General features: G+C 40.8%; 3 protein-coding genes and 2 pseudogenes across 4 annotated transcripts; 2 read left to right on the top strand and 3 right to left on the bottom strand.

The window, feature by feature from the left end:
• Positions 1-121: 121 nt before the first annotated feature.
• On the top strand, positions 122-2,313 carry LOC140786510 (uncharacterized). Its single transcript, XM_073134992.1, has 5 exons — positions 122-710; positions 799-902; positions 1,022-1,193; positions 1,284-1,406; positions 1,483-2,313. Exons 1-5 carry the CDS (start codon positions 522-524, stop codon positions 2,140-2,142), a joined length of 1,248 nt encoding a protein of 415 aa, XP_072991093.1. The 5' UTR covers positions 122-521; the 3' UTR covers positions 2,143-2,313.
• A 1,547-nt stretch (positions 2,314-3,860) lies between these two features.
• LOC140787496 (uncharacterized) lies at positions 3,861-5,871 on the bottom strand. Its single transcript, XM_073136440.1, has 2 exons — positions 5,394-5,871; positions 3,861-4,261 (listed from the first exon to the last, which is right to left on the bottom strand). The coding sequence occupies exons 1-2, from the start codon at positions 5,814-5,816 to the stop codon at positions 4,088-4,090; spliced, it is 597 nt and encodes a 198-aa protein (XP_072992541.1). The 5' UTR covers positions 5,817-5,871; the 3' UTR covers positions 3,861-4,087.
• An 83-nt stretch (positions 5,872-5,954) lies between these two features.
• LOC140787495 (ACD11 homolog protein-like) lies at positions 5,955-8,235 on the bottom strand (annotated as a pseudogene).
• Positions 8,236-8,643: 408 nt separating this feature from the next.
• LOC140787568 (cytosolic sulfotransferase 5-like) lies at positions 8,644-10,164 on the bottom strand (annotated as a pseudogene).
• A 266-nt stretch (positions 10,165-10,430) lies between these two features.
• On the top strand, positions 10,431-14,058 carry LOC140786277 (14-3-3-like protein). Of its 2 annotated transcripts, none has more exons than XM_073134580.1 (6): positions 10,431-10,902; positions 11,448-11,909; positions 12,008-12,086; positions 12,212-12,334; positions 13,641-13,757; positions 13,843-14,058. In XM_073134580.1, exons 2-6 carry the CDS (start codon positions 11,503-11,505, stop codon positions 13,900-13,902), a joined length of 786 nt encoding a protein of 261 aa, XP_072990681.1. In that variant the 5' UTR covers positions 10,431-10,902; positions 11,448-11,502; the 3' UTR covers positions 13,903-14,058. The 2 variants fall into 2 exon arrangements, with proteins under 2 accessions (XP_072990681.1, XP_072990682.1); XM_073134581.1 differs by having other exon boundaries at positions 10,485-10,902; positions 11,280-11,909.
• Positions 14,059-15,001: the final 943 nt, after the last annotated feature.

Below are 15,001 nucleotides of genomic sequence, written 5' to 3'. Positions count from 1 at the left end.
TGAAAAGAAAATTCATTTGAATGCCATAATCATGCCAAAAGTTTCAACAAATTGATAGATGACACCTCCAGCAAACTTAGTCTTCCAATCTAATAAAAACTCCGTAGAAAAATATGCAAACGATCGAGGTCACATCTGAGTGCCAGTGGTGGTTTTGGCCACTTGCCCAGTTACCAGTAGTTGCAAGAATGGTAGGAGGTTGGTCCTCTAAACTTTCTGAATCCAGGATATTTAGAATACATCAAACTGAGAATGAAATGGTACTCAAATATTATTATTGTGCTTGATTGCATATTGAAATATCCACTGCTTTGCTGAGAAGAACCACTCAGCCATATGGAGAGCAATTCCTATTGCCTACTCAATCAATCAATCCTTTGTTACTAAGTCTATCATATTCCAACAACATCCAACCCACTGGAAGACCCAATCATTCACGTCATCTCGTCAATAATTTGATACTCTGAACTCTCCAAAACAAGCAGCCAAAACAAAGCAGTGGCCATTGGAGAGGGGAGAAGATGGGGAGGAAGCTCGACTTTCTATTAGGAAGGTCATCAAAGAAGAGCTCCAAGATAAAGATTCTTCTCAACCTCACCGTCTCCCGCCTCGCCGTCCTCCGTAACCACCGGCAAGCCCGGTGCTCGCAGGCCCGATGCGACGTCGCGCAGCTCCTTCACCTCGGACACCTCGACCGCGCCTTACTTCGTGTCAGTGACTACTAACTAACCCAGGTGCACATGGTTGGTTTATAATTCAGTCTTTCTAATGGTTGTGTTCATTGATGGATTGCATCAGGCAGAGCAAGTGATCAAGGAGCAGGACATGCTGGATTTGTTTGTGATGTTAGAGAACTACTGCAGTCTTCTAACTGAGAGAGTCGTCATTATGGAAAACCAAAAGTGGGTATCTGAGATTTAGTGATGCTCATCAATGTAACAGCGGTTCTTTTCTTCTTCTTTTTGTCTCCCCCTCTATATGTTCTTCTTATAGAATCATTCATCTTGCTGGAATCGTACAGAGTGTGCCCGGAGGAGCTCCGAGAGGCGATCTCGAGCCTCGTATTTGCGGCGTCGAGATGCGGCGACCTGCCTGAGCTGCATGAAGCTCGGGCCGTCTTCGCGTCCAAGTTTGGGAAGGATTTCGTCGCCTCCGCCGTTGAATTGCGCAACGAGTGTGGGGTGAATCCAAACGTAGAGTCTGATTCCATCTTCTGAGAGTCTCCTATGTTTTGTTTACTCTCATCATAGCTACTGATATGGGTGTTTATGGATGCACTGCAGGTGATGCAGAAGCTGTCTACTAGAGAGCCAAGCCTGGAAAGCAAGCAGAAGGTGACAAAGGAAATTGCTACTGAGAAAGGAATCAAATTGGAATGCGATGAATCTTCCCCTGAGATTTTAGAGGTCAGTATGGTGATCAAACTATCTAACTTGTTACACAATTTTGCATGGCTTCAAACTTTTACCAACATCCATGCAGAAGAACCAGCGCAAGGTAGAACAGAGCACATCACCAGATGTAAACGAGAAACTATCAAACTTGGGTTTGGATGAATACAAAGACGTGGCAACTGCAGCACAGGCGGCGTTTGAGTCGGCCGCTTACGCCGCAGCCGCAGCGAGGGTCGCCGTGGAGCTCTCGCGGTCGGAATCCCAAGGGAAGGGCTCAGGTGATCAGAGTCTAAGGAGAAGCAAAACTGAGGGATGGAAAAGAGATCAAAGTGAGAGCTTTGAGAAGACCCACCATGTCCAAAATTATAAGCCAGAGGCAGAAGAAGGTATCTATGTGAAGGACAAAGGCTTCCTTCGGAAAGCACTCACAGAGAAGTTTGGGACACAACTGCAGAGATCTTCATCTTCTTCAAGCTCGGATTCAACTGAGATTTCTCCAAAGGAAACAAACGCCGTTGCTGTTAAACAACATTTCTCTTACCTTCATCCACCCTACCAAAGAAGCAAAGATGACGGCAAAGTTCCAATCAATAGAGAGATTGGTACTGTTGGTTTGGGACCTGGAAGCCGAGATAACGCTGAAGCAAGAGCAGAGAGTTCTCACCTGGATTCCATGGACAAGTTGCACAAAGAGCACCTTAATGTAGCGAGAAAAGCAATGTCCATGAGAACCCGAAGAGGAGTTTAGCAGCAAATACGTACATAGATCTCTTAACCTTCCTAGTTATGCTAGATGATGCATATTACGCAACTGGCTCTGTTATAATGCCCGAGGAATAATGGATGTGATTAAGCATAAATATTTTGTAAGAAAAGAGATTGCAAATATTAATTCATAATGTGGAAATTTTATTCGTTATATCAAGCATTGGACGCGACCCCAACATTCTAGTCAGATACTATACAGCATCCACCCCAATGATTTTTTTTTTGGAAGAAAAGTCGGTGGACCGATTCATTTCATTAGTTCAATCAAACGATTACAATTCGATACAAAAACAAGAAAAATATGATAAAAACCCTAAGAATGACTGTATATAGACTGAACTACAATAAACACGAAGTATCAAGTATCAAGAATAAGTACTTAAGTATAATAAGAAAAAAAGATATAGAGCAATGTTCTAGAAACAAGTCTCCCGCTTAGCCAACTGTACTATAAATATAATGGCACGAGTTTTGAAAGATTGAACATTTAAAAAGGAGCAAACTCAGGTAGGATTCTAGGCTCATCAGTGATGAAATCCAGCGATCATAACAAAATCACATGATGACTTTATTTGAGTAACATGTGAAACCAAGAACAACACCGAGAACGAAATAGCAAAAGTAAGAAAATAGCGAGAGGATGAGAGTGATAACTCTGCCAAATGCATCCACAAAATTGATAAACTAATTTCTCAAAGCACAGGACGATGGCGACAAAGCAAAAAAGCAAGGTGAGGTGGCGGCGATTAGGCAAGGGCGACTGCGGTTAAGGGCTGAAACCATGGGAGGCGACATCCATGGTAGTCGATAGCAACCGATGACATCGGCATCACAGAGGATAGAGGAGCACACCGAGGCAAGATCTATGGCCCCCGGCGCTCGGCGCAGACGACAGAGTCACAGATAGCCAAGGAAAGGACAGTGGCGAGATGGACGTCGACATTAGCTATAGTGGAATTGCCAGGCAAATGGTGGATGGCGGACGGCATCTTCGAGAGGGAGGAGGAACATCAGACTTTTAGGGGGAGAGAAGAAGAAAGAAGGGAAATGAGAAAGAAAAGTGCTCTCCTCCCCTAGCCCATGGCTAGGGGAGGGGAGAGGAAAGCCTCGCCGACGGTGGCAAGAGAGAAGACCCTGCTAGGAGGGAGGGAAAGAGTCTTTGCGCCAACCCTAGACTAGGGCAAGCGCAGAGAGAGAAAAGCCTTGCCGGCGCGGCAAGGGAGAAACTCCCTCTAGGAGGGAGAAAGATGGTTTCTGCGCCAGCATTCAAATGGTGGGAAGGCAACCAATCGTAGTTCCTTTTTCACTCTTCTTCCAGGTACGCATTATGCTTGAGGAAGAGAACAAGAAAAGGTATGGTCCGTATGGACAGTAATCGACATCTATCTAAGGATGACTTACTTGGGTAGAGTTTTAATCAAATATAACAGGTATTTGAACGCATAACATTTTATTCTAACACCATGTTAAGTAATCGAACTACTCTTAAAATTTTAAATTACTAGAGAAAGATAATTTTTATATTTTATAGTCTAAGAATTTGTAGCTCTCGCTTATAGACCAGACAAGAAGGGAGCAGAGAGCCAAGAGAGCCCTCAGCAGCACAAGAGTAAAAGAATATTCAAAAGTAATCCAATTTCTGGAACACTTAACAAAATGCTAGAACGTGCCACAGTAATTAGAAGACAGAATGCTGTATGGCATAAAATCAATTGACTTAAGATGAGTAAATAACAAATTTAGCCTTTATCGTTTAACATACATGAGTAGCTACATTATGATGACACCAAAAAGAGTAAAATGGAATAGCCTACTACATGATTTCCCGATTACTCACTACTGTTGGCAAACCTTTATGGAATTGGAGTTGCATCATGTATTATACAACCTTAGAATCCAAGAGAAGAGTCAGTCTCCATAGTAGGCTACTCCAGACTTGGTGCCACTTCAGTTGGATTGCCCTCAAACACATCAGAGTTGGATGCCTCTGGTTCTTCTAACAACTCTTGTGACCCGATCGATTCCTTAAATGCAGGAGTTTCTCTGAAATCTGTTGCTCCTTCATTATACGTAGAAACAGCAATACCGCAAGCAATTAGCTGTCAAGAAATAGCCTCAATTAGTTGAACTATATCCAGTAAAAAGTGAACAGTATGGTATGATGCTGTATTACTTCTGATTCTTTCAGTAAAGATCTAACTCAAAACTTTGGAACTAAAGCAGGATACTTTCAAAAAATTCAGGACATAGTAAGAGCAGTAAAACTTGACAAAACTATACCCCTTAATGTTTCACCAGCTTTGAATAGTCAAAACTTAAACAATAAAACCTGTTGACCAAGAGCTTAACAGCAAAAGAAGAGAAACGAAGAAAACAACAATATGTTTATCATTCCATAACTAATACAAACTTCATAACAAAAACAACATCAGTAAAGTAGTAAAATGATAAAGGGTTTTGTTAGGGCAAAAGGTGAATATTAGCATCCTGAACCCATGTCAATGCACTGTAGTGCTGAAACCTTTGATTGCAGATAAATATTTAGGGCCATACCACTCGAAATACTATCTTCTAAAATTTTCCGCCCTACCATGTTGAAACAAATTAAAGACTTGAGGAAGTTTGAATCTGACTCTTGGATCCATGTCAAAGCAATTTTTCACCCACGATCCAATATCAAGAATCTTTCATCTCCAATGGTCCAACCTATCAATTTCTCCCTTAAGCAAATATATGCTACCGAGCTAACCTCAAACTAAGCTGCTACCACTTCACCTCAAATAAGTTCCAGCAATAGGAACATTGAACCATTAATTGCATTTCAAGAAGCAGAAGTAGATTTCCGAGCTTACAAACCATATCCTTGTCTTTCCAACAGTAAATGACACATCCTTCTCTAGGAACAACACAATCTAATGTAATCCTCATTCAGTATTAAAATTTTCACCCTTATTTATATAGCAAATTGGAACAATGAACAAGTCAAAAACTGCAGATTCTTAGCAGTCACCCCAGCTTAACCAAACAGAGGAAGAAGCATGAAGTGGGCATAGAATTAAAAGAAACATCTTAGAACTACTAAAACCAAAGTAAGGAAATAATACCGGAAGTTATTTTTTTAATAACGACGTCAGTTTTATCAAAATCATTCAAGTGACCTCAAGAAAACAGAAGGATCCAATTTTGACAAACAACCACAAAAATTTCTAAACAGAGGAGATGGAATCTCACAGCGAAAACGATGCCGAAAGCCCACTGGTACTGGATGAAGAATCCGAAAGCGTTCCACTGGGGACCCTCCCAGAAGTCGCGCTCGTCCCCGGGGATCTCCGGCATCGGCGTCGTTGACATGAAGCTCATGTCACCTCCTCCTCCCTCGACTCCATCGACCGAAGAAGCGCCATACCCGAAAGCCGCCTCCTCCTCCTCGACCTCTTTGGTGGTGGTGACCGAACCCTTCTTGCCTCGGTTGTCGGGTCGGCGGCTGCGGGAAGAGAGGCCCTTCCTCGCGCGTGCGACGTGGGAGCTCCGCCGAGTGCTGCAAGGAGAAAGGAAGGCGAGGGAAGTCGAGGAAGGAGGGGTCCTGGGGAGGTGAGAACACGGGGCGGCGAGCGTACCGCTCCCGGGCAGGAGATTAGAGATGAGGAGAGACATGGGAGGAGGCGATCGTCCAACGCCACTCGAGTAGTTTTGCTCTAACGATAGAGTTGGGATAAGGAGGATAGGGTTTTTCGCATATCACCACCTGCATTTCAAACTTATTGCAAAAAACCACCTTCTCTCATATTGACAGATAGACTTCCTACTTGCAAAAAACACCTCCCTAGGTGTCAAAATATCATGGAATAATTCTGCAAATAAAAAAGTAAAAATTTTGTAGCTTTTGACTCTGCAAATATAACTTCATTTCGATGGAGTTTCATGTATATCACTAAAAGAGTAGAAGTGAAGTGCAAAGAAATTAAAGGAAAGGTGCAAAGACCTCTCTCTTATCCATCTACTAATCATAATAAAATATTAATAGAACATAGAGATAAGGTCTTACAAGGGATTTGGGTATAGCACTATAGCCTCAACTAGAATTTCACTAGGACCCTTGAATATAAAGAGATAATACAAAGCAACAATTTAAAAGTCACAAAAACTACAAGAAAAAAAAAGGCGAAGGCGCAGTTTGTGGGCTCTCTCTGTAAGAGTTGGACTAAATTTAGAAACCACCAACAAGAAAATATAACAGTAAACTAAAAAAAAAATTGAAAGATTCCAATTTGGAAATGAAAGTATTCCTTGCAGGTACTGTTCAATATGCACTTCCAAGTTAGTTCACCAGTCTAGGCTAATATTTGTTGAAAGGAAAAGAGTGTCAATATACTGTATAATCAGACTAGAAGCATCAATATATCTTCACATTTCCTTCTGCACAGAGTGATCTGCAAAAATGTAGAAATTTTAAATGTTTCGTAGATAAAGAAATCTCCAACTGGTGTAAATTAGGTGTAAGACAATTTATTCAATTGTTTAAAGCAAAATATAAAGCGCATTCTGTGTAAAGATTCTGGAGAGGTCAGAGTTATTCCCGACGAAAGTATTCTCTGTGCTAAGACAAATTTTCATAATAGTAATGTCCTCTACTCTAGATAGAGTAAGATGCATTAACTTTCAGAAATCATAACCATTGAGATATATTATTCTTATTTTCTATCAGGAAAATCACACTGTGGAGGTAAATGATCCTAGCTACCAAAAGATAAAAACAGAAACTACATCTTAAATCACATGGAGCATACTGAAATTATTGCAGTCAAATAATGCAAATTCTGAGAAAGAGAATGTGCTCGTTAATGGGTGCTTCAGCATCTGAAAAAAATAATTACCATATAAGATGCAAAATCAACCAAGGATTGGGTATGAGGAATCTCATTTGAGTTATTGAAGCTGTTATGCAAGCATCCAAATCCGACACTTGTTAAAATGATTGAAAATGAGTTGCAATTTTTGTAAGGGAAAGTTACCAGTTTCATTCAATCTTGATAACAATTGCTCCCAAGTTGGAAGAGTGTACATCCCAGCACCAATTGCTTTCCTCGTTGCCCAACTGTGGAATGGTGCACAAACTTGGCCATAAGCAGCTAAGGCAGCTTCTTTTAACGAGCACTCACTGAAAGAGAGAACGTGATAAAGAAATAATGTTAACTCAATATTCTACTAGAAAACATTTGAAGATATTATGATTACATTTGGAATAAGACTAAATCAAGATTTATAGTACAAAATATGACATTAATGGAGAAAACACTGAAGTAAAAACTAAAAGAAAAACAAGAAACTTTACTATTTGCAACATATTAAAATGCAAATGAATTGATAAATAATAGAAAAATAAATGGCGCTGCAGTTGAAGAACATACTTAGCTGATAGGAATTGCTCAAATAAAGCTCTGATGAGATCAAGGCCTAGCCTGACCCTACGTAGATTACGTGAATGGCTCCCATCTTTTGTTCCTTTCTCACTCCCCTTCACATCCTCTGTAACCGCAACCCATCGAGCTACTTAATTTCCATTATTGCAAGGAAAAGATACGAGATAGAGGAGGGGAACGAACCTTGGAGACATATTCCATCTCGGCAAACTTAAAGGCGAAGCCAATACACCCAAATAGGACGGGGATCAGGGCGCACGCATCAGAGAAGGGGGCGAGGCGGAGGTCGGTGGAGCAATCCTGGAGCGACCTCGCGAGCTCCTCGAATGCCTCCGCCACCGCCGCGAGCGGAGAACCTGACTCGCCCGCGGTGAACGAGTCGCCTCCCATGGTGGATCGACTGCGGCTCGAACTACGGAGAACCCATTGAAGAGTAGGAATCCCTGCTCGCTTCTTTAGGAGAGGCGAAAGAACAGGAAGGGAAGGAGAAGAGAAGAAGAGATTGGTTTGGTATCTTGGAGAAGAAGTAGAATAGACGGTGTGGAGATTCTTACGGGGACGGATGGCCGGAGAAGCGGCTCGGAATGGCTGATGGACCTGCATGTGGAATTCGGCATGCGAACTCCGGTGAATCGGTGATTTCCACCACCTTCTTTTACGAATACGGATTCTTTTGCATATCACCACCTAACATTTGGATTTATTGCGAAATCCTCATCTTTCTAATAAATTTGTAAAAATCTACCTCAAAGTCATTTTCTTTTTATTTCGAAAGCGTACTTTATTTTTATTGTTGTTCCATTATCTGGATATTTATAATTCGATCATGCATTTACTTTATCACTTTAAAAACATTATAACATTATACCATTTCTTATTCATGGTATCCAACTGCTCACAACAGTGAGAGAAATTTATTTCCGTGGTTGTATGACAACGATTGATTGGTTGTTTGTTACAAGAGATCGCATATTAATCAAAGCAAAACACACACAAAAAAAAAACAACATAATTCTGGACAATAAAAATCACAAACTATATTAAACAACCCAAAACTCATACTAATACAAAAGTTTTAGAACGTGAGCCCTGAGTCGCCACACTTTGTGCTTAACGATGGAATCCATCTTCTTCCCCATTTGAGGGCTCAAGTGGTTACTCCAATCGCCCACCTCCCCCTTCCTAAAGAAGGAGGCATTAGCAAGCACTACTTTGCCTGTTCTTTCACCTTTATCTTTGTTCACCTCCAATCCTGTGAGTTTCTTGAAGCTGCACAAATTTGCTACCTCCTCCACTACTCCATCCTTTTCCTCCTCCGATGAGAATGGACAGCCCATGTACTCGGCCAGCTTCCTAACTGTGTGCGTTGTGCCGGCCATCATCTCCTCGTACTCTAAGAAAAGCACCTGCATGACGAGGGATGACAATGAAGTAGATTACGAGAATAGTGGTTCAAGTGAGCGTAGGTTAATTATAAAATAGACTGTGGCCCTCTGGGATTAGCTTTACACCAACACTATCATGGGAGATGAGAATATTCTATCCATTATAGACCATTTTTTTTTAAATATAAAAAATATCTCATCTTCTTCTTGTTTTTTCTTTTCTTTTCTTTTAATGCACTATGAATTTTATCTCTTCTTCAACTTCAAATGTTAAGAGAGGCCATTTTGATTCGACTAAAATTGAAGTGAGTTCTTATCCAATCTTCTATCCAATCTTCTATCTTCTATCTCTTTTCTCTTCCACGTGAAAACTGAAATAATGTCAAGGTCGTTTCTTTATACATTTTGACAAAATATAAGATTTGATTTGTAAATATTACACGTAAATATGTGAAAATGCAGGTAATGCAGGGTGTTAAATGCAAATTTTTGGAATCTGCAGGTTGGATAGTCGGGTTGACAACAAAAATGATATATCTTTCCATAAGTAGAATGCAATCTAACCTTGTCGGACCTCTTGAGGTTCTCCTCCCAGTAGTCGAGCACATGATCCCAGAACGGCCCGTTGACGGAGACCCCGTCGCAGAACAAGTCGAACTCCGGGCCCAACTCAATCTCCACGTCCAACATCTTGTGGAAGTGCCACAGTGACACGAACGTATCCTTCGGCTCCCGGCACAGGTAGATCACCTTGCAGCCTGATCCGGCCACCGACGCCGGCAGCATCGAGTACGGCATGTGGGTGGCGAGGAGCCTCGGCGAGGGAAGCTTCTCGAAGTCGAAGACGGCGGCGTCACGTTTCAACGGGATCTCCAATTAGGGGACACACTCGTGGGGGTTCTTCGACAACAAGGGGTGGTCGGCGAAGGCGTAAACAAAGCGGTTCATAACCGCGAAGGCGAGCGCTTTGAGCCACGTCGTGCCGCACTTGGGGAAGGTGGATAGGATGACGTCGGAGGGGCGAGGGGTGAAGCTGACCTGGTGTTGGGCGGCGATGACGTGGGGGATGTGGGGTTCGTATAACCAAAAGCTCTGGTAGAGGTGGAGCGACAGTATCCAGTCTTCAGTCAATGGAAGGGAAGAGAGGAAACCATTCGTCTCTTCGATATCTCGAGCGTGTGGTGGGATGGGAGCCATTGGAAAACTAAGCAAGAATGGGAGTTATGAGAAGAGGAACTCGTTGTGCGCCAAACCTTGTGAAGCGCGTCAGTAGCCTTGTGAAGCGGACAATAGACCCCCCCGACCTCCCATCCATACAAACCACATACAACTATATTGGGCCGTGGCCCAATATTTCTTTAGGGCCGACTCTAAAGGCTGCTAATGGGCCAGTTTTTTGTTTTTTTGAATAGTTGTAATAAAAAAAAATGGAATGTATGGTGCTAAAATGTAACTTTCGGTCCAGCTGGAGATCGAACACACGATGAGGCGTGGGGAGAGGTTCACATGGAATGATTGCGGGAGATACCAAGAAAGGGCATCTTCTTCGTGAACTAAATAAAGTCTTTTTGTATCTTACTGTTCTTCGACGAACAGGGAACATCTTCCTCTTCGATCTCACCCGTCCATATGAGATGTTTCACGGATGAGATTTAACTGAGTAGCTCTCTCGTATGCTGCATCCGACAGGCGGGCTCCCACGACTACTCGCTCGGCGCAGTTAGCGGTGTCGTGTTTGACCGTCGACGCCCGCGCTGGGCGGATGCCGACTTCTGATGCGGCCACGTGTCGATGTATGATTGGAAAAGGGCAGTGTTTCTAGGGTGGACAGCTCATTGCCCGAGGAATTGGGCTCCCTCCCTTTAATAAATCGAATCAAAGAGACTGAAAGCAAGAGGAGGAAAAGAAGGCTGCTGCGAGGGTTTCTCTTGGAAGGTAATTTTTTTTCTAATATTCTTCGTCGCTTTTTGATCGATTAAGAAGTACTTTGTTTTATTCCTTTGTGATGTTTCTTTGAGGGATTTTGTAGGTTAAATCTTATTGTTCCATGTTCTTTCTGGACATTTTTGCGATCTTTTGTGCTTTTCGATATATTCTGTTCAAGTAGATGAATGATCTCTTAAGGAGCACGCCTTAAAATGTTTAAAGTTATTTTTGTAAATAGGAATGAAAGAGATCATAAAAATGGAAGCTAACCTTGTTTTAAACTGCTTTGGTCTGAGAAATTGTAGATCTGCTAGGAACTGACCAATAAATAATATTTTTCTGATTTCTTTTTCCTTTCTTTTTAATTGTTGGCACCTTTGTCTCAGTAAATAGCTTTTGATATGGAGCATCAATGAAATGTTACATCTTTCAGATTTGTCTCATCACAAATCAGAGTGCAAAGGGAGGAAAAGATCATTTTGTTCCATCTTTTTTATAGTTTCTACCCTTTGGAAAAAAGTTAGGCTTTGGTCTGATCCTTAGTCTCTCTACAGGCTGAGATAAGAAGATAAGGATATATTTGTTTGCTAAGAAAGAAGAGCGGTGACAATGTGTCCAGCTGAATCATCCCGCGAGGAGAATGTCTACATGGCCAAGCTGGCCGAGCAGGCCGAGAGGTACGAGGAGATGGTGGAGTTCATGGAAAAGGTTGCAAAGACAGTTGATGTAGAAGAGCTCACTGTCGAGGAGCGCAACCTCCTCTCTGTGGCCTACAAGAATGTGATCGGTGCCCGAAGGGCATCGTGGCGCATCATCTCCTCCATCGAGCAGAAGGAGGAGAGCCGCGGGAACGAGGACCATGTTGCCCTGATCAAGGAGTACCGTGCCAAGATCGAGGCTGAGCTCAGCAAGATCTGTGATGGGATCCTCAAGTTGCTCGACTCACATCTCATCCCGGCTGCGGGTGCTGCTGAATCCAAAGTATTCTACCTTAAGATGAAGGGTGATTACCACAGGTATCAATGAAGTATATATTGGGAAGCAGATTGCAATTGGGGAAGCATTTTTATATCATTCAGTGGTGATAACAGGAATTGATGTTATAATGGTATAGGTACCTTGCGGAGTTTAAGACTGGAGCTGAGAGGAAAGAAGCAGCGGAGAGCACCCTTTTGGCATATAAATCTGCTCAGGTGCATCTTCTCCTGATTCACAAGCGGAGAGCACCCTTTTGGCATATTTCTTCTCCTCTTTTAGCATGCAAATCTAGAGCTTTGCAACCTCTGAGAAAGTCCTAACATTGTATGTCTGTGTGTAGGATATTGCGCTGGTTGAATTGGCTCCTACTCATCCTATAAGGCTTGGCCTTGCACTTAACTTCTCAGTGTTCTATTATGAGATCTTGAACTCACCAGACCGTGCTTGCAATCTTGCAAAACAGGTACTTCTGTTCTTTTCACTTTTTATGATACGAGGATGTACATGCAAAATTAGACAACCTGCCACACTCAATAGCTGACTAATGATAGTTTGAGTATGATAACTGAAGTTGTGGTGCTAAATTATACCTCTGCATCACTCCAGAGGGCCTTAAACCCCTTGATGCTTATTCTGGATATCCCTGTTTTATTAAGAATCATTTAATGTATATGGAAAAATTGGAAGCTATAATTGAAGAATGTGGTTGTTTGATTAGTTTGTACATAAGATAGTCTTCTACAAATTTTCATTTACATGCAACAGTTATCATTTATATTTTATCATCATGTCGTAAATGAAGTAGATAACTAGATATTGCTCACATAGGTGATCCTGGTTCATTGTGTGCTTGCAAGTACACCAGTGGCAGATTTCTATCATAGTATTTCTGCTTTCTTTCCTTCTTTTTCTTTAAACATTTGTATACTTCTTGCACAACATCAATGAATGTTAGCGAAAGACCATCATTCACCTAAGGTCTTATAGGAGTGTGTCAAATGAAGGGTTTATAATGTTTTGTGGGAGATCCCGCTATCACAAAGTGTTATTACTTGCTAATTAGGTGGTCATCTGGTCATAAGGATCTTGGGAGATCCATATTGTATAGTATAATTTAGTAAACTCTACTTGCCGCCTCATATGCTGCCTTGAAAACACTCTTAACTTCTGTTACAATGCTTGTTAATCATAACAAGTTCAATGATGGATGGAAATACTAGTCCATGGAATATGCTACAAGACAAGTGTAATTGTCTCATGCCCCTAGATCTAGTTTGCTAATAATGTTCCAATGTTGAGAAGAAATACAGAAGCATGACTTTTGTAAGCCTATAACATATGATTGATTGCCTTAGAGGGCCTAAACTACAAAATTCCTTCTGTACCTCTTCTTAAAAGAAAGAAAGAAAGATGATGTAGATGATAGTGGTTAGAAAATGCCGGACTGGTTCCCCGTTGGCTAAGAAAATATGGATATACCGAGTTAAACTGACACCTGTCTTTAGACCACATGTCTAAGACAAAAATAAGAAAGGCCTAACAGAGAGATTATTTGTGAATTCACCAATGGAGTATGACCTGGAATGCTGCATCTTATATACTTGAAGAAATTCTTATCTATATTGAATTATGAACACATGTTTCCTCCACATTTCATTTTATTCTGAAATAATCAATCCGCTCATTTCCGGTAGTTGCATTATTCGTGCTTGCTGTTTAATCTTCTCTAGCATCCTTTCTTCACGAAAATATTACATCCATAATGGCAGGCATTTGATGAGGCAATCTCAGAGCTGGACACCTTGGGCGAGGAATCTTACAAGGACAGCACATTGATCATGCAACTTCTCAGAGATAACTTGACATTATGGACGTCAGACATCACGGTCTGACACTTCTATCCCATAGTTCATTGTGTAATTTAGTTCTTAATTTATTCAGTGTTCTCATATTGCTTGTTTTCTCTGCTAGGAGGATGGCGCGGATGAAATCAAGGAAGCACCCAAAAAGGAATCAGGGGATGGGCAGTGATGGGAAATCCGACTGTTCTAACTCCGTCTGCCCTAGATCTTTCTAGTTTTGTATCGGATTTAATGTGGTTGGAGATTGTCGTCTTTAGCTTATAGTTTGTGGATGAACCATTTATGTGACAAAATGTTCTAAATATGTTCAAAGTGCGTCCTTTCATTGTTTGCTTTATTTATAATTATGCATAAATTTTATCTCTGGCAGTTGTCACTACTGTGTGGTTAAATTGTTGCAGCTTTCTCCTATGTACCGTGATTGTTTTATATTGGGTTTCAAGGATCTGTCACAAGTGTAGAATGCCTGCTAAAAATATTTGTACAGAACTAAGATCAACCTTTCTCGCTGGTTCCTATTATTAATTATTATTAACGTTCCTTCCGTCAAGATTTGTAGGTTAAATAGAAATATTTCTGCAATTCTGTTTGGAAAACATCAAGGAATCGGAAAACCTTTCGGTTTTGAGATCCATACTTGATCTATGTTTAATTCTTATTTTCTCATAATTGCTGCACGGCTTATTGATTTATTCAGAGCAAAAGATATTTCAAATTGAACAATTTGCAGATAGAATTGTTCGCAAAAGGACCATGTTGTAGTTTCATTTTTTTTTATCCTAAATACTTTATACCAGAACCCACAAAAGTCAACTGAGGAGGCCATTGGTTTATACTATATACATAAATTCAGCATTTTAACTTAAATATAGGACTATCTCAGCAAATTTAAGAACAGGAAAGTAAAAAAGAAAAGAAAATTGTATTTATTTTATTTGATTTTAAATTTTAATATTTTCTTTACTTTATTATCGTGTAAAACGATAAACTTCCATAGTTTATCTTAATTTATCAAATTAACATACAAATATGAATTAAGGAATATATAATTTTATTTTTTCTTTTATATATTTTTAAATAAAAATAAAACGTCGATGATGAGTTGACCTTCCAGCGGTTTACAACTAATGTAACATATCGATGATGAGGAATGAGCTATTTGAGTAAAATAAGTTTGTCGATAGGGCCATTTTGGTAAAAAAATCTATGAACGAAAAGTTTATCTGAGAGGGGCACTGCGGGAATTTGCAACAAAATAGCCTTCTTAT

This window comes from Typha latifolia, chromosome 4, assembly GCF_019914945.1.
Source record: "Typha latifolia isolate L0001 chromosome 4, TyphaL0001v2, whole genome shotgun sequence".
Taxonomy (NCBI): Eukaryota; Viridiplantae; Streptophyta; class Magnoliopsida; order Poales; family Typhaceae; genus Typha; species Typha latifolia.
Note: the sequence above shows the minus strand (reverse complement) of the source record. Positions and strands in the feature narration are given on the sequence as shown.